The sequence below is a fragment of the Tenrec ecaudatus genome, chromosome 3, assembly GCF_050624435.1.
Source record: "Tenrec ecaudatus isolate mTenEca1 chromosome 3, mTenEca1.hap1, whole genome shotgun sequence".
NCBI lineage: Eukaryota > Metazoa > Chordata > Mammalia > Afrosoricida > Tenrecidae > Tenrec > Tenrec ecaudatus.
The window spans coordinates 107,047,036-107,071,896 of record NC_134532.1 but is presented as its reverse complement, the minus strand read 5'-3'; the positions used below and the strand labels follow the sequence as shown (position 1 = coordinate 107,071,896).

At 40.1% G+C, this 24,861-nt stretch overlaps 1 protein-coding gene across 14 annotated transcripts in view; it reads left to right on the top strand.

Moving 5' to 3' along the window:
- The window catches only part of ANK2 (ankyrin 2), a 648,733-nt gene that overhangs the window by 471,856 nt on the left and 152,016 nt on the right, over window positions 1–24,861 (top strand). For all 14 annotated transcript variants that reach the window (XM_075543900.1, XM_075543907.1, XM_075543894.1 and 11 more), the window contains 3 exons: window positions 14,779–14,877; window positions 20,131–20,316; window positions 23,843–23,941. In XM_075543900.1, the coding sequence (XP_075400015.1) occupies window positions 14,779–14,877; window positions 20,131–20,316; window positions 23,843–23,941 (384 nt within the window). The remainder of the gene's footprint in view (window positions 1–14,778; window positions 14,878–20,130; window positions 20,317–23,842; window positions 23,942–24,861) is intronic.

Below are 24,861 nucleotides of genomic sequence, written 5' to 3'. Positions count from 1 at the left end.
TAAACTCCCACACACCATGCCCTTCCTCAGAGGTTATATTTGCTCCTTTCCTTTCTTGGAGCTAATTTCTCTTTCCGCTACATTATAATCCTTCATTCGTGATTAATCTTTATTGCTGCTTAATACATTGTTCATTTATGCATGTCTAAAACTCTGTGACCCGTAGGAGTTTTTCTTTACTCCTCATCACATAATTTACATAGAGATTTGCATAGAAACCCATCATCGCGTTCTTTCTTTGTGGCGAGGAAATGGACAGTTTAGGCAATTACCCAGGGATGCACGGTGATTTGGTTTATATAATAAATATTCATTGTTTGCATAATTGCTCTTGAAAATGAAACTAGGCACTTATATATTTGTGATTCTTTTAATTATTTTCAACTCTTATTATTAGGCAATCAATATTCTTGTTATGGGGTCGCCTCTCTTAATTGATAAGATATATACTACCTCATAATTCCTTGAGCCACACCACTTGTGGTCCAAGGTGATTCAAACTCGTAGTAACTCTGTAAGACAAAGTAGAATTGCTTTGTAGGGTTTCTTTGTATTATGAAGTGTTTAGCAGATTCAATGATATTCTTTAATTTTTCACTGCACAGTGTTCTTTTGTGAGCATATACCAAGGTTGATTTATCCAATGTTCCAATGATGAGCATTAAGGTTGTTTCCATCGTTTTTACAATGGCAAATGGTGCTGTGACATACTTGGGTGTGCATCTGTAAATTTGTGCCATAGCTCTTCTTTGAGGATATACTACGTAGAGGAACTGCTGAGATATCTGTTATTTTTACTCTGAGAGTTTTGAGGAGGCACCAGTCTGCTCTCGACAGTAGTTGCCTTTGCTACAGTCCAATCGTCATGTATGACGGTCCCAGTTTCTCCACACCTTGGCCAACTTTTCTTGTTTTCCGTTTTTTTGAACTTTGCTATTAATGCTGGTGTGAGATAATATCTCATTGTTGTTTTTATATGCAGCTCTCAAATGATTAATGATCATGAGCACTTCATCATGTTTGGTGGCACCTGAATGCTGTCTTTGATGCAGTGTCTGTTCATGTCATCTATATGTTTAATTGGATTACTTATCTTTTTCTCCTGGAGGGGATATATTTAAAAATAAATTTTAGAGATTAGCTCCTTGATCAGTATGTCACTGCCAAAACTTTTCCCTCTGGGTTATGGGTTCTTTTCCACTTGTTTGGTGAAATCTCGTGATGTACATGAATGTCTAACCTTTAGGAGGCCCCATTCATCTAGTTTGTCTTCTGATGCTTGTGTGTTTTTCACTATATTTGATAGTTTATTTATGATAGGTATCAGTGTCCCTAATTTTGTCCCTATTTTTTCATTGATGATCTTTATATTTCTCCCTTTCATGTTGAGATCTCTAATCTGTCCTGTGTTCATTTATTGCAAACGATGTGAGTATTATTCTTCTACAAATGGATACCCAGTTTTGCCAGTACAATTTGTTAATGAGACTAACTCTAATTTAATGTATTTTCATTATCTATCAAATATCAGCTGCCCATAATTGAGCAGATTTATTTCTGTGTTTTCCATTCTGTTTCATTTTTCTCTATATTTATCATTGTCCCCAAATCAGGCTGTTTTGACTACCTTGGTTGTACAGCAGGCTTTGCAAGCAGGAAAAGAGAGGCCTACTTTGAGGACTGTTTCATTTCCATAGAAAGGTGGTAATTATATCTTCCACCTCTTTAAAAAATGATGTTGGAATCTGGTTTGGGATTGCAGTGTATCTATAGATCTCTTTGGGTAGAATTAACATTTCCACAATGTAAAGCCTTCCTATCCATAATCACGGTGTATTCATCCATTTATATAAGTCTCCTTTGGTTTGTTAGAGTAGTATTTTGTAGTTTCCTTGTACAGGTTTTTTATTTTCTGAAGAGAGCTGGTGTCAGTGGGTTAAGAGTTTGGCTGCTAATCTCCAAGTCAGCAGTTCAAATCTACCAACTGCTCTAAATGAGAAAGAAGAGGTTAGAGCTTCCCATAAAGATTTACAGCCTTTGAATCCCAAAGGAGCAGTTCTACTCTGTGCTATAAGGTTCCCATGAATTGGAAGTATATGGCTGTGAGTTTTGTTCTCAGGTTTTATTTATTCCCAAGTACTTCATCTTTTGAGTGGCTATCTAAAAGGAGCCCTGGTGGTGTAGTGGTGAGTGTAGAACTACTAACTGCTAGGCCAGAAGTTCTAAACCATCAGCAGCTTTTCTGGAGAGAACAGGGTCTCTACTCCCATAAAGAGTTACAATCTCAAAACCCCACAGGGGTAGTTCTATCTGGTCCTAGAGGGTCAGCATCAACTCAATGACAGTGTATTGATCATAAATGGCATTTCTTTTCTTGATTTCCTTTTCAGAGGTCTCTTTGTCAGCATAGAGAATCTCAACTGATAGTTCTATGCTGATGTTGTATCCTGACACTTCGTCGACTCTTTAAATAAGTGTTAACAATTTTCTTGCTACATGTTTGTGATTTTCTATGTGTAGGATCATATCATCTGCAAATAGAGAGCATTTTACTTCCTTGTCCATTTGGATACCTTTAATTTTGCCATGTTATCTTACAGCTTTGGGTAAAACTTCCAGCAAAATATTGAATATGAGTAGTGACAAAGTGCATCTGTGTCTGTTTCCTATTTGCAAGGGGGATGCTTTCAGGTTCTCTCTGTAGAGATTGATGTTGATCATTGGTTTTGTGTAAATACCTTTCATTATGCTGAGTGTTCCCATTTTGTTGAGTGTTTTATTAGGAATTGGTGTTGGATTTTGCCAAATACTCTTTTTGTTTCAATTGCTATGATGGTGTGGTTCTTTCCTTTTGCATCAGTCATGCCATGAAGTACATTGATAACTAGTGTTCTCCCATACTTACATGCCTGATATAATCCCAGTTCTTCATAATGTATTTTTAAAAATCTGCTGTTGAATTTCGTTGGCTAGGATTTTGTTGAGAATTTTGGAAACTATTTTTATGAAGAATATTGATGTATACTTTTCTTTATTTGCCACATCTTTTTTCCTGTAGGGTGGCTGATGGTTTAGACTGCTGCCCTTGTGTTTAGTAGCCCTACTCACCCAACCAGCACTCTAGCATTAGGGCTTCTGATTTCCTTGATATATCATATATTACCGGAAAATACTATTATCAGGAGAGCCTCAGGAACACTTAGTCAACCCATTCTTATGTGTTCTGTAGTCTTTGTATAAAATCAACACTCTAGTTAGCAAAAAAAATATGCCATTTCCTTTTCTTAGAAATATGAGAATTATCATAATCAACTTCATTTTCCTTCTTTCTGTGATGGCTAGAAACCACAGGCTCAATTACTGTACTTACCTCAATCTGAGTTCTGCTTATTATAGGCACTTTGTTGTTAGTATTTGCCATGGAGTAGATCCCGACTTTAAAGGACAGAGTAGAACTGCCCCCCGGGGATTTCCTAGTTTGTATTCTTTACGGGAACAGATCAGCTGGTTCATTGCCCTGTGAAGCAGCTGTTGCATTGGGAACATCAAGCTTGGGTTAGCAGCTGAGTGTTCAGCCATTGTACCCGCCCCCCGGACTCCTTAAATTACCATTAGATCTTTATAGTTAACTTTTAGTTAGGTCCACCTTTGAAATCTGAACTATTAACATACAATGTGTTATATAAATTTCAATCAATGTATATATAATGTTTTAAGTAGCCATAAACCTTTTGTAATGCAGATGTATTACAAGGTATCCATTATACATAAAGTATTCCAAGGGACACAAAGTCTAGGTATGTAACTGAATGGCTCTGTGTGTTGTGTATATTGACAATCACACAGAAGGACAACAGCCCTTCTTTGAGGTTATGTCCTTGGCAAGTTGGAGGCTAGAATGTGTTAAACAATTGATAAATATTGAGCAAAGCCTTTGAGGCTGTTTCCCCTCTTTAGCTCAGCAGAGCTTGGGAACACGGCTTGGTTTAACTCACGAGCAGCTTTACAAGGCCTTGGATAAGAGTCAGCACAGGCAAAACTCGCACCTAGTCGAGAAAGCGCTCTACGTTAAGGTTTGCGTTGTCTCCGAACGGTGCTGCTGCTCCAACATGACTGAACCTGTTTGCACCCCCAGGTCTTGCTCTAAACGCTCGAGTCCCACGGGTATAATATGCACAATGTGAGAAATGGGACATTGTTATATTCAAAATTGTGACTGCGATGAACGGGGTCAGAATTACACTCGTCAGCACTGCTGAGTCACTGACAAGACTGGGAAAATGTGCACCGCGCATGCTGGAATCCAAGAAAACGAAACCTTTGCGCTGGAAACTTGGGGAGCGGGGAGGCAATGTGAACCCCACTGAATTGTGTCTGTGAGCTTATGTGTCTTCCTGTTCTCGGATGATGAGTTTTCACTGTTGAATTGGTGTGCAAAATAACCTATTGGTTTTAAACCCCAAACCAAACCACTGCCATCAAGTTGACTCCATCTTACAGTCACCTGTATAAGGCTTTGAGGATGAAACACTTTATGGGAGCAGACAGCCTCAGTTTTCTCTTGCAGTGACTGGTAGGTTTGAAACACTGACCTTGCGGTTAGTAGTCTGAGGCTTACCCAATAGCACCACTGGGGCCGATTGTTAAATGACAAAAATGAATGACATTCCTAAAGGAAGCAATGATTTTGTCTTAGTACGTTTAGCCTTTCTGGGTGTGAGGGATGCACTATGAGCTACAGTCTCAATCATGCATGTGGCTGCTGTGGGGAGGAAACAAGACAGCATAACAGACATTACATAAAGTTTAACCCCCTAGAAAGATTTAGAACATTAAATATTGTAATGTTTGGTGGCTATCATCTTTGAAAGAAAATCTTCAGAGAGCAATAGAGGTTAAAATACTCCTAATCTACCAACTCTTCTAAAAATGGTCAAATTTTGGTTCTCTGAGAATATTTATATGGTATTTTAATTTTTAAAAATGTCTTGTTACTACCAAACAAGTGTTTAATCGTTATCCTTTGTTCTTTTGCCCTATTGTACACAAAATTATCTTTATTTTTGTGACTACAATTAGTCCCTGTTGGTTTTTATATCCTGTACAGCTGCATGTTCATGGTATATTTAGAGAAATTATTTGACTCATCCTGACATTAAAACTGGGTGATAATTTTGGGATGTTCCCCAACTTTTGCTCTAATATTGTTAATTCAAGGGAAGAAGACAATGCATAGTATCTGGCGTAGTAACTAGATTAGTAGTTCCCAACCAGTGCTAATGAGTGTGTAATGAAGATAGCATGAATAAGGCTAATGATGAACTCTGCTCCACAAAAAAATTCTAAATCTTTTACGGTCTGAAACCAAGAGCTAGCTATAAATACAGCTTCCGTTTTTTATTGTAGGGGTTGTTTGTATAATTCATTAAATGTGCTTTCCATAAATGGAGAGAATGTTGGTAATACTCTTAGAAAACTGGTAAAAGAGCCATGGGATCTGTCGAGGGTCCCCAACAGTAGAAAGGGTCCTTAATAAAGACCCTTTAATAAAGACATATAGACAGTGGGACACAGGGGCTCCTTATCCCGACGTCAGGACCAAAAGAGTGAATATATTTTCCAATGGGTGTATATAATAGGGCTTACAGATCTTTGAAAAGGCATCCACGTCATACAGTGAACATATTAACAGAGTCAATAGGTAAACCATGATTGGTTAACATAATAAACAAGCAATGAGGTGAGTCGTCATCTTGACCTAGTGCTAGTTGACCTTGGATGCCTCTGAGTCCTGCCAGGGGAGTAATCTATGATCCTATCAGCGAGAGACATCAGAAGAGAGTTTGCTATGTTTTATGGTGTATCAGGCTAGAGAACCCGATTGCTCTATCTACAGACGACCTCTAGGCATAGGGAACAGCATGAACAATTCCTCTTTTGTGGTGAATTTTCAAAAAGAGAAGCCAGCTCCAGTGGAGAAAGACCCTTATGGTTATGAGATATAAATAAACGTTCATACACATCCTCACCCAGTCCCTCAGTTTACTACACGATTGTTGCAAAGACTGAGAACTGTAATTTTTAAAGTTTCTTAAGCTTAGACTGCTATATTTTGGCAAAAATACGCAAGTTACCTACCTGACACGTTCTTTCTAATGAATTCAAAGACCTCCGCTTTTTTTACTGCAGAATGTCATAAAGACTTTGCTTTGCCATCGTGCTTTCAAATACGAGGGCCAGCTTTTAAAACTCACCATTCCTGAAGAATTAGCCGGGATAAACTCATACTGGGTAGCACAAGACAGTTTTAAAACCGTTCTCTCGGTAGTTTGGACCAGAGCAAAAGTTGGTCAACAGTGATAATTCTGTCAGTTCCCAACACCGATCCTGAGGTCAGTGCATCCATTCTCTCAAGGCTGACCACCTTAAGTGCCTAGACAAGAGCTGCCCCATGGACTCTGCAAGGCTGTGACCTTCGGAAACAGATTTCCAGGCCTGCCGCCTGAGGTGCTTCAGGAATTTGAACCACCAGTCTTTCAACTAGTTGTCAAGCAAGTACTAACTGTTGACACCACCCTGGTACCCCTTCAAATGGAGAAGCTATACTTGATTTGTTCATTTAGGGGATTTCTGCATTAGGTAGCAAATAGCTGGGTCAGCAGTTGGAAACCACTATCTGCGTGAGGGAGAAAGACAAAGCTTCCACGCCTGGCTAGCAATGCTTTCTCAGAATCCACTGGGGCACTCCACCCTGTCCTGTAGGGTCGCTACGGGTCAGAACCAACTCTATGGCAGTGAGTTGGAATTTGGATTCGATGGCAGTGGAATAGTATTAGGTGACTAAACATGGTTGAAAATAACAACAACATGAGTTATTTTCACTAAAGAGAAAGGAAGCAATATGGGGAAAGATTGGTAAATACTATAGTGGGTAAGATAGGGCAGGATCAGCTCATGTAAGACCTTGTGCTAGTTAGCTAATGCTCCAAATAAATTATACCCCAAGCCACCCCCCACCCCTCCCCCCAAAAAAGCATTAGAAGTCCTTGGGTAATGTAACAAGCTGGCAATCGACTGTCAACCTAAAAGTCAATGATTCAAACCCACCAGCTACTCCTGGGAGAAAGAAGTCAATCTACAGCCTTATACAACCTTGGAGGCTGGTCTACTCTACCGGACAGTGGCGCTATGAAGTGGGATTGACTTGGTCGTGATGTGTTTAGCTATATAACTAATGCAAATTAGACTTTTTTTCCTGGTATCTCTTATGCATTTGAGTTTTCTGAAATATGTTAGAACAAGTGTGACCGTGACTCCAATTAGGGCTTCTTGGTTTTTAATAAACCTGATAAGTATTATGAGTGACTAGTGGATAGTATAGAGTAACATAACTGGTCATCTTTGAGAGGATTAGAAATAATGCATGAATACTAAGTGATATTTTTACAAATGTCAAAATTATATGAATACTTATAATCCTCACTTCTCATATGGATTGTTAAAAAAATAATCTTTCCATTCTAGCAGGTTACACTCTGACCCCTTTCCAATTCATCCTCTCCACTCCTGGCAGAGCAATCCTCTTAAAATGCAAATGAGACCTCTTGGTAACACCCCAAGGCTTTGAATGAAATTTGGACTTGTCTAGCTGGGTCTCCGGGGCTCAGCCTCCCCTCCCTTGTGCAAATCTTTTCCCCACTCCAATCTCATTGTGTTCTGTGTATTCTCATCTTCTGTGGTGTGTGTGTGTGTGTGTGTGTGTGTGTGTGTGTGTTTGAAACACAGCAACTATTGTCTATCTATTGGCCCATCAGTGTATTGTCTATAGGCTCCTGTCAATCACAGCAGAACTGCTGTAACAACTGATGAAGCTGTACACACCTGCATCCACCAAATAATAGCCTAGGCTGTGGAGACCACTGACTTTTTATACCAACAAGAAGAAAATCCATTTGCTTTCCTATCTATAAGCAACCAGTCCATTTCAGAAACCAATAAGCAAAAAACAGAGATGCAGTGTATCTGTAGGCACCAGGCTGTATGTACAAAGAGGTCAGGGATTCTTTGCACAGGTGCACTCCTGTAAAATGTCCAGTTCTGTTAATGTGCCCACGTGCTGCCCAGGTTACCTGGAGACAAGCTTCCTGGTCTTCCGTATACTCACGCTCTTTAAACAGCATCAGTAAATCAGGAGAGGATACTTTCTTACATCTTTAGGACATTTATTAAATCTTTATTGTCTCCATACTTTGCACATTTTGTAATTCTAAATGACTCCCTTGCCCTCCAGAGCCAAGGTGTTATTTTTGTTGAAGCTTCCTTCCTCGTTTAGGCAACTGGGAACCATCCAGTTTCTTTCCACTCAGGGTGACCCCACGAGTGCAGAGGAGAACTGCGCTCTATGGACTTGTCAATAGCTGCTTTACTGGGAGTGTATCGACTTGTCTTCATTGGTTTACTCAAGCCATCGATGTTTCACTTAGCAGTCTAGTAGGGTAATCATCGGGGACAACAAATTGCAGCATTGGCAAAAACTGGCTAGCCCCTATTTCTATTCTTGCTTTCTATGCTAACCTCAAACAAGCTGCCCTTGCTCAACAAGATGAGCTGTCTGAAATGCGAATGGATGTGTTTACTCCTTGCCTAAAACCATTCAATCATTTTGTATTGCCTATAACACGTTTCTTGAGACCATTTCAAGATTTGAGCTTTTAAAAAATTGTACATACTTGGGCCACACATGTGTAGACTGCTGCTCTGAAGGGCCTTGGCAGTGCCCCCTATTCTTAATTATGTCTACACATGAGTCTGCCACCTAGCTAGGCAGAGAATCACTGGTCTAGGAGATAAAGCCCCGGCTCCTTTACAAGGAGAGAAAGCTAAGATCTCTTATTACCTTTCTGCTGAGACTCAGCTGGATTGGTGATAATTACACTAATATTGCAGCACTATTCTAAGTAGGAGAGGAATTATCAGACAATTTACTTTATTATTCAAAGCAGGGCACTTTAAATAATGGCGCCAGGATACCATGCATAAATTTAAGAAAATGTGGGACCTTTGCTCAAACTGGGAAATGTGCTCACTGTAATTTGAGTCAACACATTCTCAGGTGTCTTTCACAATGCACAGAGGATAGCACGGAGCAGAAGCTCATTATTATTGTTACTGTCCTTCATAGCTTTAAACCCGAGTCAACTGGAAGCCCAGAAGGCAGAACAGTTGGAGCACAAGGTATACAAATAGTATTCAAGATCCTGATGCGTAATCTTCTCCTATAAATAATAAATGCCTCAAATTTTTCCTTTCCCTACTGATTCAGAAGTAGAAGACTTTCACAGACAGAAATGGCTATGTGTCAGTGATTCTGTGATTCAGACTAGTCATTCTGTCTAGCTAGGTGACAGATTCATGGAGGCACTGCCCTATCCCTATAGACTAGGTGTCTACACAGGGTGCAGGTGCTAGGGGAAGACTTTCTTTTTCTCTTGGCTCTGGGGCAAGGTCCTTGTCATTCATCTCCCCCATCCGAGGAAGTCCCCAGTACAGGGACCTTGAACCATAGTGTGCTCCACTCCTAAGCCTTCCCTCTTGGTCCCTCTAATCACTGCTCCCTTGTTTAATCTCTTTGATACTTCACAAGTGATAGACTCAGGAGGCAACCTCATCTTTCAGATTGCATCCTGTCTCATAGGTTAGGATTTGCAACACATACGGTAATTGCAGTGGTTCACAAAGTGGGGGATAACTATAAAATACCAAGAACCATGGCTTAGCCAAGTTCACATATATTTTGTGGGATGAAACACAATCAATGATGAGTCCCTTTACCACTGTAACCCACCTCTAACCCAAGCCTCTAATACTTGCCAGAACCAGGGCAAGAAGAGTATATATATATATATATATATATATATATATATATATATATATATCAAGGTAGGAAACTATTAAACTAGTACTTTATAGTCCTTCCTTTTGACACATACACCAGACCCTAATTCTGCCTTACAAATCTGGCTAAACCAGAGCATGTGCACTGGAATAGATAAGAGCTGGAAACACAGGGAATGCGGGACAGATAAACCCCCTTGGGACCAATATTGAGAGTAGCCATACCAGGAGGGTAAGGGGAAGATGGGGGCAGAAAGCGGGAACTAATCACAATGATCTACCTGTAATTCTCTCCTAGGGGATGAACAACAGAAAAGTGGGTATAGGGAGGCATAAATCAGTGCAAGACATGAAAAAATAATAAGTTACAAATTATCAAGGGTTCATAAAGGAGGGAGGGGGGATCAGGTGATACCAAGGACTCAAGTAGAAAGAAAATGTTTTGAAAATGATGGTGGCAACAAATGTACAAATGTGCTTGACACAATGGATGGTGCATGGATTGTGGTAAGAGTTGTATGAGCCCCCAATAAAATGACTCTTTTAAAAAAAGAAGTTAGAAAAGAGCAGGAAAGGATCCTTCCCTGTATTTTCCAAAAGTACAAGTCCTGTCAACACCTTAGTTTAGAAATGTAGAATTAAGTTTCCAACTTCAGACAGTTATGACTACATTTGTGCTGTTTTTTAAAAAATAAATGAATCATTTTATTTGGGGCTCATACAACTCATCACAATCCACACATCCATCCATTGAGTCAAGCACATTTGTGCATTTGTTGCCATCATCATTCTCAAAACATTTGCCTTCTACTTGAGCCCTTAGTTCCAGCTTCTCATTTTTCCTCACCCTCCCTCCCATCCTCTCTCCCTCTTGAACCTTTGATAATTTATAAATTAATATTATTTGTCATATCCTATACTGTCCAGTGTCTCCCTTCACCCACTTTTCTGTTCTCTGTCCCCCAGGGAGGCAGTTATATGTAGAGCCTTATAATCGGTTCCCCCTTTTTACCCCACCTTCTCTCCACCCTCCCATTATCGCCATTCTCACCTCTGGTCCTGAAGGGTTCATTTGTCCTGGATTCCCTCTGTTTCTAGTTCCTATCTGTACCAGTGTACATCCTCTCGTCTACCTGGATTTGTAATTTGTAAGGTAGAATTGGGATTGTGATAGTGGGGGGGGTGGGGGTGGAGAAGCATTTAAGAACTAGAGGAAAGTTGAATGTTTCATCATAGTTACACTGCACCCTGACTGGCTCATCTCCTCCCCGTGACCCTTCTGTAAGGGGATGTCCAGTTGTGTACAGATGGGCTTTGGATCCCCACTCGGCACTGCCCCTCATTCTCAATGATTTGATATTTTGTTCTTGATGCCTGATACATAGATCTATTTCCTTTTCTAGCTTCTAGTGTTGCTTTCTTTGCATGGCAGTTCAGGGCCTTGAACTCTCTCTTCAAAGCGAGGGTTCCGAATTCTCTCTGGACTCCTGCCTTTTTCTTGTAGGGATTCTACTTACCCAGATACTCCCGTCGAAACATCACATCTTAAAAGCCTTAGCCACATCTTCAGAGTCCCATTAGCCATGTAAGATAGCATTCACAGGTTCTGGAGGTTTAAATGTGGACATATTTGTGGGCCATTATACCACAATGTGCGCCGTAAAGTAGACCTTGAGGAGGAGGAACCCAAGGAAAGTTATGTACTTGGGCCACTGAGGAAGGGATTCTGTGTAGTTCTGGGCTTGCTGCATGATCTGGATGCCAAGGAGGTGTAAGATTGATGTGGGGACCTCGCTGTGGCCATCAAGAGTCCCTACCCTGCTCAGCTGGAAAGTTTGCTGTAAATCACAGGACCCCAAGGGTCTTAAGAGTCATAAGAATGACACCTCTCTTTCCTGGATAATCTGGTAATCACCGTGTGTTTCCTTTTCTACCGCTGTATCAATAAGATTCCTTTGCAGGAAAGTTTGTTAGCAAATTGTGTTAGTCTATTAAAAACTCCTCCCGTCCCTGCCTTTTACTTGTCATGAAAGAGCCCCATTCCACACCCACACTTTGTTTTTAACCACCCTGCCTTTGCCTCTCTAATTTCATCCTTCCGCCACCTCTTCAGTGTTCTTAAAATACTCAAGATGTCACCTGTTTGCTGTGTTTGTAAAAAGCATGCTACCTAGTTAGTAGTAAGCTATTCCTTAATCCTATGGTATCATTAATTTATTCCTTTTCCAATATTTCTATTTTAGTTTCATTTTTTCCTCCATCATTTGGAGTCTGCAGAACTCCTTTTTTAATCAAATTTGACATCAGTTGATCTCTGCATACACCCTGTATTTGTATTGTTGCTGGATCTTGGCCATTGCATAGAGATGACTCTCACTTAATAAAATGTTAAAATGCTATTTTCTCCTCCTCTCCCTTTAAAAAAAAATATTTCCAACTCTCATCTATGGTTTTTCTTTATTCTCATGAGTGCATAATTTTTTTCAAGAAATCGTCTGCTTAAGACTATGATATGGTCTGGGTTTCCAAAGAGCTCCAGAAATTATTAAACAACTTTTCTTGATTATAGAAATTTGGAGCTATTTTTCCTTAAAGAGATCATACACAGTTTAATGGTTCTACTGGAAAGAAAATATCATAATTTAAGTTTTTTTCAAATTAAGCATACATTTTATTTCCAATTCCCTCAAAGATTTTCACAAATACAAAATACTCTTTGGAAAGTATCCCAAACCAAATCAAAGGAATTTAAAACAATAACCAAATCTACTTCAGACAGAAGATGGAGCAGCCTAATATACAACACAACATAGCTCTTTCCAACTAGTCTGAGAAGAAACAGCTCCCATGTTTAGTGTTAAAAATAAAGCTCTTCGTGTTTAGAAAAATCAAGGCATCACTTAGTAAAGCTTATCTTCCTCAAATCTTTATTCAGGCAGTCCTTTTGATTATGAACTTCTAGCTTGCATACTATTGTAGGCCACTGCAATAGTATTATATTAAAAACTCAAGGTGCATGCAATGGTTCATGATAACAAGTGGGAACTACTGTACAATGTGCATCAAAGCATTATTATTGTTGTGTCTTACTATATTATTATGTCAGAGATGCTTAATTATCTGGAAGTGTTTCTTTAATGTTGTTGTACATAGACAAGTACACTATGTACTAAGACAAATATTTGATCAAGCAATGTTAGACATGAACCTCACTGTTCCGACACAGATAAAATTCAACTGAAAGACAGACCTAGGAATGGAATTCGTTCAAACTCTGGGGACTGCCTGTACTTGCTTATCTTCATTTAGAAATGAGAAAGGAAATTTTGTTAAGGTATAAAAACCTTAGGAAAATTATAAATATTCCGTTAAAAATAAACAGAAATGTTCTCCTCTTTAAAATGTAAATATCCAATAAATAAAACATACATGGCACTCCAGGCATAGATAAAACAAAAATTCCCTTATGAAAAAGGTGTATTTGGGTACATTTGATAACAAGCTTTTTGTTTGTCTTAAGTGGAATGCACTTCACCAAAAGAACCAGACCATTATTCTGTAAAGATTTACTCTTTCTTAATTGAACGGAAACACATCAAGTTCTATAGAATTTTGGCTAACATACCAGGCCACAGGAAAGGTCTCAAATAGCTGGAAGTTGTTTGGCTAGAGAAAAATGTCTTGCGACTTGGAGGCAGGCAGTCATCAATTCGTACTTGAAGGCATTCCTCAGCGAACTTCTTCTTACTAGTCTTCAGAGTAAAGCGCAGGATCTGGGCTCCTGGAAGGGGTTGCTTCCTGCTGGAAGCCCGACCAAGAGGGCGCCCTTGCAGGCGTTCTGCATGCAGTACTGTTGAAGCTCTGCAGCCGCCTGAGAAGCCTTGATCCTCTCCTCGCTGGCTTGCAGCTTGAGCTGCTCCACCAGGCACTGCAGGCCGTTCACGCTGGGCCTGGAAGACCATCATTTAAGCTTTGTTTCAAACTCAGATGTTGTAATGTTCGTGATTTTTCTTCCATATGGTGACCTAATAATGTTATATTATTCATAGTGTGCGCAATGGAAGAACAGGTGTGTTTGTGTGTGCTGTTTATCACTATATGCCTAGCACCCCTTAGTGGCTGGATTCTAATAAATAATTGAATGAATGTAAAAAGTATTCAATGATAGAATTTCAATATGACGTTTTAAAAAGAACATAAAAATGTTCCGTATAAACCAAGTATCTAAGTTAGAATACTGAAATACAGATGTGAGAATTTTCCATCGGAGTTGCATTCTCTCCCATCCTATTTGGACACGGGTAATAAGCTATGCTTTTAAAGGTGCTAATGGGCCTCAAACTGGGAACAGTCGTGAGGCTGGTGCCAGACCAGGAGCTGTTTGTTCTGCCGTGTTGATGGTCTCAGTGAGTCAGAAGAGACTTGGCAGCAGCTAAGAATAAGAGCAACTAAAGGGTGCATTTTTAAGATGCTGGTGGTCTGAAGTCATTTATGAATTAATAAATGTGGGGATGTTCATGTACCATACAGGTATTATATATACCGAGATATATAGTAGCATTATACAGATACTAAATGTCATCTTAACTCAGGGTTCAGTGGTGAGAATTTTGAATCTCTGATACTAAATGAAGGCAAAGAGAAAAAGATATATGTCTTTTTACCCTTTTCTGCTCATCCTTTCAGCAAATTTTGTATTTGAACCACTTCACTTTGATATAAGAATGGTAAAAATAAATATTATTTTAATGTGAAGGGATGCTAATATGCCTCTGTCGTTTCAACGAGTTTTCATTTCATTGGGTTTTTTTCTCCCTCTCTTATTCTTCTGTGGTATACAGTTTACAGAGGATTTAAGATGACTTTTTTTTTTTTTGCCTTCAGAATGGCTTCACTCCTTTATACATGGCTGCCCAAGAGAACCACATTGATGTCGTCAAATATTTACTGGAAAATGGAGCTAATCAGAGCACTGCTACTGAGGTAAGGCTATCCTTTGCAAAGGCTCCAGTTTTTCCACCTTTTATTTGTTTGTTTTTTATTGAAAGATCATTTTATTGGGGACTCTTACAACTCTTGTTACAATGTATACGCTGATTGAATCAGGCATGTTTGTACATATGTTGCCTTCATTCTTTTCGAGACATTTACTTTCTATTGAGCCTGTGGTATCAGCTCCTCTTTTTTCCCCTCCCTGCTCCCCACCTTCATAACCCCTTGATAGATTATAAATTATTATTATTTTACTATCTCACACCAACCACTGTCTCCCTCCCTCCATGTCTTCTCCCCTGGAGAGGGGTGTGTGGTTATATATCGATCATTGTGATCGGTTCCTCCTTTCTCCTTTCCACTCCCCCCACACCCCCTACCCTTTTGGTATCGCTATTCCCACTCCTATTCCTGGATTCTGTGTGTTGTGAACCCCCATCTCTTGTCTATACACAGTTCTTTGATCTTAATGTCCATATTTTTCATATCCAGTCATAAAACAGACCTCATACCATGTGTAAAATACCTCAGTAATATTTATGTAATTACTGTACCCCATAGCAGTGGTCCCGTGTGAGTGGCGCAGGATTGTGCTCATTGAACTTACGCTTTTATTTTTCAATCATGTGAATTCACATGCATTATTAATCTGGCAGACTCTAAATTTGGGGAGACATTTTCAATTCTAAGCTTAACTAAAATTAAAATTCTCCCTGTCTCTTTTTAATCAATGCTTTAACCTTGTTATGACCCTGAACAGTGTCTTAAAGGAGCACGTTCTAACGATCAGGAGTAGTACATAGATAATGATGTTAGCACTATTTTGTAAGGGATGGGCACTAAAAAGGCTCCCCATATGGAACTCCCGTAGCATGTGGACTAAACATTGGGCTGTTAACCATAGGTCCGTGGGTCCAACTCACCATTCACTCTAAGGAGAAAGTAGAGATTGTCTATCCCTATAAAGATTTAGTTTCAAGAACCCCATGGAGCAGTTGTAATCAATAGTCCTATAATCAGAATCAACCTCAGAGCCCTGGATTATACTCCTGCCACGTAGATTCAGTGTGATTGTTTTTAGGATTTGGAGTCATTTTCTGATACACTCCCCACTGTAAGTACGTATCAAGTAAAGGTATTCAGGCAAAGACTGGACAACAGTATGAGACTGCATCTCTGCTTCAGCTTCATGACCTCTGAGAAATGTTCCAAAATAAGGAAATCTATTTTTGTTTTATTTTATTTCCTTAAAGGCAACATCTTTTACCAGAACACAACAAGCAAACAAACAAAAAACCCATTCCACTCTCGAGTTTTTCTGCTCCCCAAAGAGGCTCACCTTTTGGAGTATAGGGCCTGCTGATCCTACAGCATTTCAGTCAGCTTCCAGAAACAGCCCTTTGTGCACGTCATGTCCATGGAGGTCACGTTACACGTGGTTCCTCAGAAATATAAACCCCCCTCTACGTATGCCAAGATGGGGCATTAGACATGAACCACATGAGGCATTGAGCTGAAGCTTACATACATATACCTGTTCTGTGAAGTTGATTTGGTGACAGAAAGAATGAATGGAAGGAAGGAAGGAAGGAAGGAAGGAAGGAAGGAAGGAAGGAAGGAAGGAAGAAAGAGATGGTAAAAAACAGTTTCATGGGTTTATTTCAGAGCCCCTGGAGGGAAGGAGAGCAGAGAATGGGATGGGAGTATCCTGAGTTCCTGGGTTAGATTCACAGGCCCCCAATTGGGGCCCACGAAGTCACGCTGTCCAGGCTAGAGTTGGAGAGTTTTATAGCCTGGGTCTGGGGGCAGGGAGTAGCCAGGGAATTTTCCACTGCAACTTTGTTGTCTGCAGGTCAGGAGCTAAGCAGCAGCGTTCAAAGTTATTTGTAACAGTTAGTCTTCAGCACGTGGGCCTGAAGGACACTGAAGGGGAGGAGGAGGAAGGGGACATGGGCTCTGGCCTCTCGTACCATCCTTGAAGTGTTTTTACCATCTCTGTCTCCTAGCCCGCTTGCCCTGTTAACTCCAGCTTCTGCCTGATATTCCGGTGTTTTGGTGATAAGGGATCTCATAACTTGACTGGCTGCTTCCTGATGGTAGGGGGCGCTGTAGTTTTAGACACAGGAGCAGGCAGAAAGGGTGTGGGGCAGTGGCAAAGCCCGTGTATGGCTTAAGTAGTAGCTGGTTTACTGTGATCTTGGACAGTTCTTGTATGCGCTGCTGGATAAATCTGAAAAAACACAAAGCAAAGAGAAAAAAAATAAAGATATAAGGATTAGTGTCCCTAATAGAGGTAACAACCAGGTGGCCAAGGGGGGGGGGGGTGCAGCCAGCCAAACAGGGAGAAATTCATCCTTCCATGACCATGGAGGTCCTCACTTAGACAGGTCAGCGTTTCTATGTCCTGCTCCACCAGCCCAGATTCATTGATGTAGCAACAGCACTCTTCCCTGAGGAAAAGGCAGGTGTCCCCTTTTTCAGCAGTGAGAAGATCTAAGGCCTGTATGTTTTATAGGGCAACTTGGGCCAGAGAGGTGATACAGCATTACCACGAGGTCAAGGAGTCTGTGGTAGACTCCAAAGCAGCCTGCAATCAGTCTTGGAAATCTTGTGCTCCTCCAGCCATTCCAGATGTTGTGATTGAAGAGGCGAGGCTTATACCTATCATTATAGGAAGGAATATCGCTCTCTTTGATCTTTGGACAGAGTAACCATGCTAACTCAGACTAACCATATAGGGTGAGCTGAGGAACTACAGCAACTGGAAAACAAGGTCCTGCTGTGGAAGAATGTATACATTTAGTTAAAGTTCCATTGCACCAAATGAACTGTCCAGGATTGGAGAAAATTTTAGTATTAACAGTTATATTATGTGTGCAAATTTCATGCAGAGAAAAGCCATCTACATTCTGATCTATGAAGTAACAGACTCGCTATGGCTGAGTCGGATTTCCTTCCTTTGTGGGTGACCATGTCTGTTCTGTTGTTAGCAGGGAATCATCAGTTTGATGCCCTTCATGTTTCTGACATGTAAGGGGCCCCGTGGACAATGGGCAAAACTGAGAAGGTAGTCCTTGTGTCGACCAGAAAGAACAAAACCACTACCTTGATTGTTACCTCAGGCTCAGTGAGGGTGATTGGGGTCATTGAATCCAGGCTCCATAAGTCTTCAGCAGCTATGTCCAGTAGTGCCAATGGCGGGTAGGGGCTTGGAAGAACTGGACTTCCATGGCTGGACACTGAAGGACAGTCACTTCTCCAGTGGCCCTGTTGACCACATGCCGGACAAGGCTTGTTGGGCGGACAAGATCATGGGCAGTGATTGGCCCAGCGACCTTGCTGACCACACTTGAAGCAGACTTCTGGGGGTGGTCTGAAACTGTTGTTCTCTGGGCCTCAGAGGGATGCTGATGTCTTCCTGGTTGCTGAGGGCCTCAGGGCTGCAATCAAGGCTTGGACTTGTAAGTTTGCTTTCTGGTGCTTTCAGGACTCCCTGTCTGCCTCTGCCTGCTCCTCTCTGGTATTAAAGACTTTAAAGGCCATATTTACCAGGTCATGGACAGGAGTTTGAGGGCCATCTTTGATCTTTTTAAACTTTTTCCTAATGTCTGAAGCTGATTGGGTAATGAAATGTGTGCCAAGGACAGTGCCCCTGCTGGTGAGGATGGGTCTAGGCAGGTGTATTGGGTAAGGGCTTCTGTCAGGCAATTTTAAAATGCAGCTGGATTTTCATCCGCCCTTTGAGTAATTTTCCTGAGCTTATCAAAATTAACTGCTTTGTGAGAAATTGCCTAGAGGCTGGCCAAGACACACCGGAGCATTTTATCTTGGCAGGCCTGGCCATTCTGGCTTGCCTGGGTATTGGTCTGGTAACTCCAGCCTGGTTCCTGCCTCAGGACTGCCTAGGTACCCACAAGCATGTTGGGGTCAGTGAGATGAACCTGGTCTGCATGCTGCTGGGTGGTGGCAAAAACACGCTGTCTTTCATCTGAGCTGAGAGTGGATGAAAGGACCACAAAAATATTGGGTCATGATAAATCATAGGCTTGAGACAAATAGCAAACTCTTTAATGGCGGTGATGGGATCATTGAAAAGGGAACCTAAGCGCTTTTCAATTTGGGACAAGTCAGTGAGAGAGAAGGGAACATGGATGTAGGCGAAAGCTTCAGTGCCTGCAACTTCCCATAGGGGGCAGAGGAGGGGTTGGTGCGAATAGGTAAAATGACTTCCAGGAGAAGACAAAGGAGAGAGCTTAGGGCCTGGAGTGGTGGGATTGGTGGAGCGGAATTTGAGGGAGGTGACAGGTAGTACAGAGAGAGGGATGGGAGTGTAGAAGGAAGAAAGCTTGGAGGTAGGGGACATCAGGCCATTTGCCAGTTTGTTGGCAAAAGTTACTGAGATCAGTCAAAAATGTTGAAATCGAAAATACAGTCTTCTGGCCACTAAGACCCGTTATCTAGTTTACACTGGGACCAAACCGAATTGCAGTAAAAAAAAAAAAAGGTGCTTGGGCTGGAGGTCTGGCGTTAAACTGAGGATTAAGAGATTAGCCAGGAGGCAAACTAAAGGTGTGGAGCAGCGTGGCTTGGAATTTTTGTCTCCCAGTCCCTTGTTCAAATTGAACTTTGAAAGCTGATGTTCCAAAGCACGTAATTTTATACCTACATGGTTTAAATAATAGAAAACTTAATCAATAAGCACAAAACTTATGAACGAACCTAACTTGTCAAAGTTGTATCTCATATTATGTCCCAAAGTTCCAAAACCAAGTTGATAATTGGACACCTCAACCAGTGATCATATTCCCCTAATCAATGCAGGTTTCTCGGAGCAGGTTGCTTAGTGAGCTATTTATTTTGCTTCCCTGTGGGCGCTATTGCAGCTTTGCTCCCTAATCAAACCTGGTCCCCATTCTTCCTACCCTTCCCCCTGTTTCCTTCATATAAACTGTCTCGACTATCTCCTTTTACCTTTGTAGACCAACATTTATTGCGCCTATCTTGTGTGCATACCCTTTGTTTTCAAATTAAACAGAAGCAAGGGGGATGCCAGTCTGATGGAACTATTTGGTAGGACCAAGGGCTGATTGCAATCCCCTTTGGAACTCCACAGTTGATATTAAGTGTGTTGCTCCTCAATGCTAGTCATGATTCTAGGAACTGGTGGTGCTGTTTCTTAGTCTCCTATCCCAAATGCTCGCACGTGAATGGAAAGGTCCTTTTCCTCTGCTCCCGTTTCCCCAGGATGGCTTCACTCCTCTCGCCGTGGCACTCCAGCAGGGTCACAACCAGGCAGTGGCCATCCTCTTGGAGAACGACACAAAGGGGAAGGTGAGGCTCCCCGCTCTGCACATTGCCGCCAGGAAGGATGACACCAAATCCGCCGCTCTGCTGCTTCAGAACGATCACAACGCTGACGTCCAATCCAAGGTAAGAGCTGCAGCCAGTTGTGGAAAGGCACTCCCCGCTGCCAGACTGCCGCAGGGCGTGATACAGAAGTAGGCCAGGATGATAATGCAAAGTTGCCTCGGGTCATGAAAAGATGCACTCCTTTCAGAGGTATTTCCGCAAGATGGGGACTGACTGTTGGGTACAGTAACAACTGTAAAAATATAAACAAGGTGAATTCAGGGGAAAAATTTTTTTTTCTTAGCTCAGCTTTTTAAGAAATTTGTTATTTCTGTCTATGGTTATAAGTAACAGAAACAAAATCTGCAAGGCAATAGCATGTTGTGATGTGTGATAGGATGTATTTTCTCGGAAGAATTCTTTTTTGACATGTTGAAACAGTACGACCTATTGCAGGGAGCAGCTCTGTGTTTGCCTTAATTTTGCATTGTGTAATATCTTCCCTCTTTTTTTCACAACGCTGCTTTCAGATGATGGTGAATAGGACAACTGAGGTACAGTATTACAGTTATCTTGAGTTATGCTATTTTAATGTTTCCTTTGTCTGATTAGAGTAAATGCTCACTAATGCATACTAATGATTGGAACTTTTATTACTTGAAAATTAATTTGGAAACTTTCCTCATCTTTAAGGCAAATTGATCATTCAAAAACAATTAAAGTACCTTATTGGAGAAAATATTCAATCAGTAAAGCATATTTTATCAGGCAAATTAGTTTATCTCTGTAGCGTATGCTATGAAACTCTTAGAATATTTTAAGTAGGATGGGGTCCCATTAATTATTATTAATTTTTTCCAAGAAGAGGTGTGATCTCATTTTCTTGATGAGATTTCTCACCTTGGAATTGAGCAAAGTGAAAATAGGGACATTTCTCTTCCACTGTGCTTTATCATCTTATTTAATAGCAACCACTCTTCCCTCCATGCATTTTTTCCTTTACCACATTCTATATAACCAATAATGCTATTGAGTATATCATATGCAAAGTATTTGCTTTTATCTTGCTGTCTTAAAATACTTGCCATGAAATCATCTATTTTCCTCATACTAAAATAATTCACATCCATCACCACAAAGTCCAGACATGTGAGTGTGTGTCTAGCAATCTCCCCTTCGCCATTGTTGCAGACTCAGCAACACAATTAATGTTGAAAGCATCCAGATTACGCTATACTCAAAGGCAAGTGAGCAGTGATGTAGCTTGATGGTGCCTTTGTTGGGAGGATTATTTTAGCCGTTATTACACTTGGTCACTGAGGTGGGGCACTATGGGGGATTTGGGGCATTCATCATATTTAGTATTTACTGAGAACAATGTGTTCTTTTATCAGCATCTTCTTTCTAACCAATTTCTCCATTGAAATACAAAAGTATTTGAACAATCCCTATCATTTCTCCTGTACCATATCCTTGAATGGTAGATGGATCTGAAACATATTATTTTATTTTATTTAAGTCCAACTGCTTGGTGACATGGTTCAAGATGGAAATTTTATTTTTATATCTATCTATCTATATATATATATTTCTTAATTATTGAGCTCGATAGCTTTAACGTTGCCTTTGCATTTTGGTGATGGTTTTAGATACAGTTTTGAAAGTTGTACTGACTAGAAACATGGTGTTCAAATCAGTTGTTGTTACATCGAGTGATTCCTGGAGGCCCTCCATGAATCTGAACAGAGGAGCTGATCACCTGAAGCTGATCACCAGGTCTTCCTTCTGTCACCACTTGATTAGCAACTTAGCATGTGAACTCTGTGTGCCTCCCAGGGGGTCCTTTGGAGAGATGAGTACTAAGTTATTTCTCAGTATTTGATACTAAAATATTACTCTCAGGACAAAAGAATAACAAGGATGGAGAACCCTTCCCTTCCTTGTCAAAAGCTGGCCTCTGCCTCCCAGCTTGCCTTGACTGCGTTTAAAGCAGCCTGGGGTTGATTTCAGACTCACAGCCTGTGGCATTCTCATGAATGGGCAATGAGGCTGCGCCAGGAAATAAATATACCATTATTATTTTTTAAATCAGTTGAAAATGATTCACCAGCAGTTTCTCTGAAACGAAATTACAACTTGAATAATAGACTCACTTTTAGGCTATGTTGGTATAGCAGAAACATCAAGTTAAAATGAGAGAAAAAGTCAATTATTTCCTGAAAATATAAAAGTCTTATGCTTCATAACATAATAGGTTTCAGATAGATTTCCCCCTCCATCTTCAATGAATATTTGATACCTTGTAGACACAAATTAAAAATAGCTTGGCCAGAGACCTTGCACTGACTTCAAGTTAAATTGTGTGTGTGTGTATGTGTGTGTGCGCGCGCGCGTGCCCTTGCCTCCAGGTGGTTAGAAATTATTGGTTGGGGGCACAGAGTAAATTTCTTTTTGTACCTGGAGTATTTGAATATTTACTTGGGACCATTTTAAAACACACTCAGCAAAGTGAATAGAAAATAATGGTTGTGATTTCGACGCTATTCCTCACAGACAATTCTATGCATGAGAGCCCCCTTCAAAGAAGACCGTACAAAATCATCTCTAAGCTACAGGATTTGACAGCCAATGTACAATCTCTACTGTTTTCTGTATTTTTTACATTAATAAATGAGATTTGTGGAGGCTCAAGAGAATAATCAGACAATGTTCCTTTGTGTACGGTAGTAGTGGACTTTAATTTGTTTATGTTAACCGACATACTGTGAAAGTGGCTAAAATTTCAAACTCTCATTGGAAAAAGAAATGTAAAAGAATATGCTTTACTTCCATTTAAGTTTTTCAGACTTGTTTTTAAAAACATTCTGGGAGTAAAGTTATTTAATACCTAACTAATTTATGTAACATGGTTGATTCCATAATGTTTTATTTTACTAATATACGTTGATTTAATTCCTACATTCAAAGTGGGATCCGCTAAATTTTTCTTTGCTTTCCCCCCCCCCCTCCTCATGCTGAACCTAAATATACTGCTTGATGTTTATTTTTTAACTTTTGGGAAACTGATCATGACATAGTCTAACTAAACAGTTTGTGGAACCAGATAGACACAATACAAAAAATTGATTTGAAATGAATTGTACAGTAGCTCCCTTCTAAGAATGTATCACAATATTTTCATAGTTACAAAGATATAATACTATTATGGAAAAATATGATGATAGTGGTTTTGATTCTTTCTTTGAAGAAACCATTTAAAATTCATAATTATGTTAATCCTGTGCTTGAAGCCACATTCTTCAAGCCTGGTCTGTTTCTCTTGACTATGCTAAACCCACTCAAGAAACATGGTTTGGTCTTCCACAAATCTCACAACGAGTTCAGGTAATGAGAAATGTTTGTTGAAAGAAATGAAGGACATTGGTTTACCTCTTTATGCACAGTTATTTACCTCTTTATTGCATTAAAATGGAGAGTCTCATTAAAGAATTTAGCACCTAAAGTACATATGTTTGTTCCTATGTGTTTTTTTTCTCACGAATACAGTGACCACAACGCACAGTCTGGAACATGCTTTCTTGACTGTCGTTTTCTTTGCTTTCTCTAGAGTGGCTTCACCCCTTTGCACATAGCCGCACACTATGGAAACGTCAACGTGGCGACCCTTCTTCTCAACCGGGGAGCTGCTGTGGACTTCACAGCCAGGGTATGGATTCAAGTCACTTCTCATTTTGGAGCAACTGTGTATTTCACTGTGAGGTTTCACTTCTAAAGTGAAGACTGTCCCTGACTAGCTTAAAGGCTCTAGCTCGCTTTCTTTACTGGGATCTCTGTAAATGATATTAGATTTCCCATTTCTTCTTTCAAAACACAGGACGTCATCCCAATCCCAGCAAATGAAAATTAATGTTGTTGTAAGCCCACATGCACACAGATCATTTCCTGGAGTTGAGGAGCATATTACATCAGACATCTCTATGGAAAATTGTGTCATACCAGTATGACCATTTACACGAAGACCGAGAAAATACTACTATTCGGGATCTTTAAAAATTTGACTATTAATTAAGATATTCTATTATTATAAAACTGGCACTTTTATGAACCAAGATTTCTGAATGAGCAGCTTCAGGTTCATAAATAATTTAACTGGAAAAATGTTAACTTTAAAATATATAAATTTTGCATCCTATAATGATTATAGTGCATATTATGTCAGGGACTCTTTTATGAACTGAGAATTTGCTTTTATGAAAAATTTAATGAAAATTAAATTCAAAGACATCACTTTATGTTGTAGGCTTAATGGTATGTTTTTATTTGAAGTGTTCAACCTCATTATAAAATTATATATATATATCATATGAATCAGTTAATGAGATTTTGAATATTGTAAATATTTTAACAGAAAGTAAAAGTTTTTTGTCATAGTTCAGATAGCCAATAAAATAATATAATTTATGTGTTTGGATTTTTTTCTCCTCAGACATTTTCTGCACTGAAGTGATCTTGTTTTAGTTTTAGGTTATTTTATTTTTACTGAATTATTCTGGAAATGATTTGAAGAATTCACCCCTCCCCCAAAATAGGCATCTACATATCTTTGTATTCTACTTTTAAGCATAA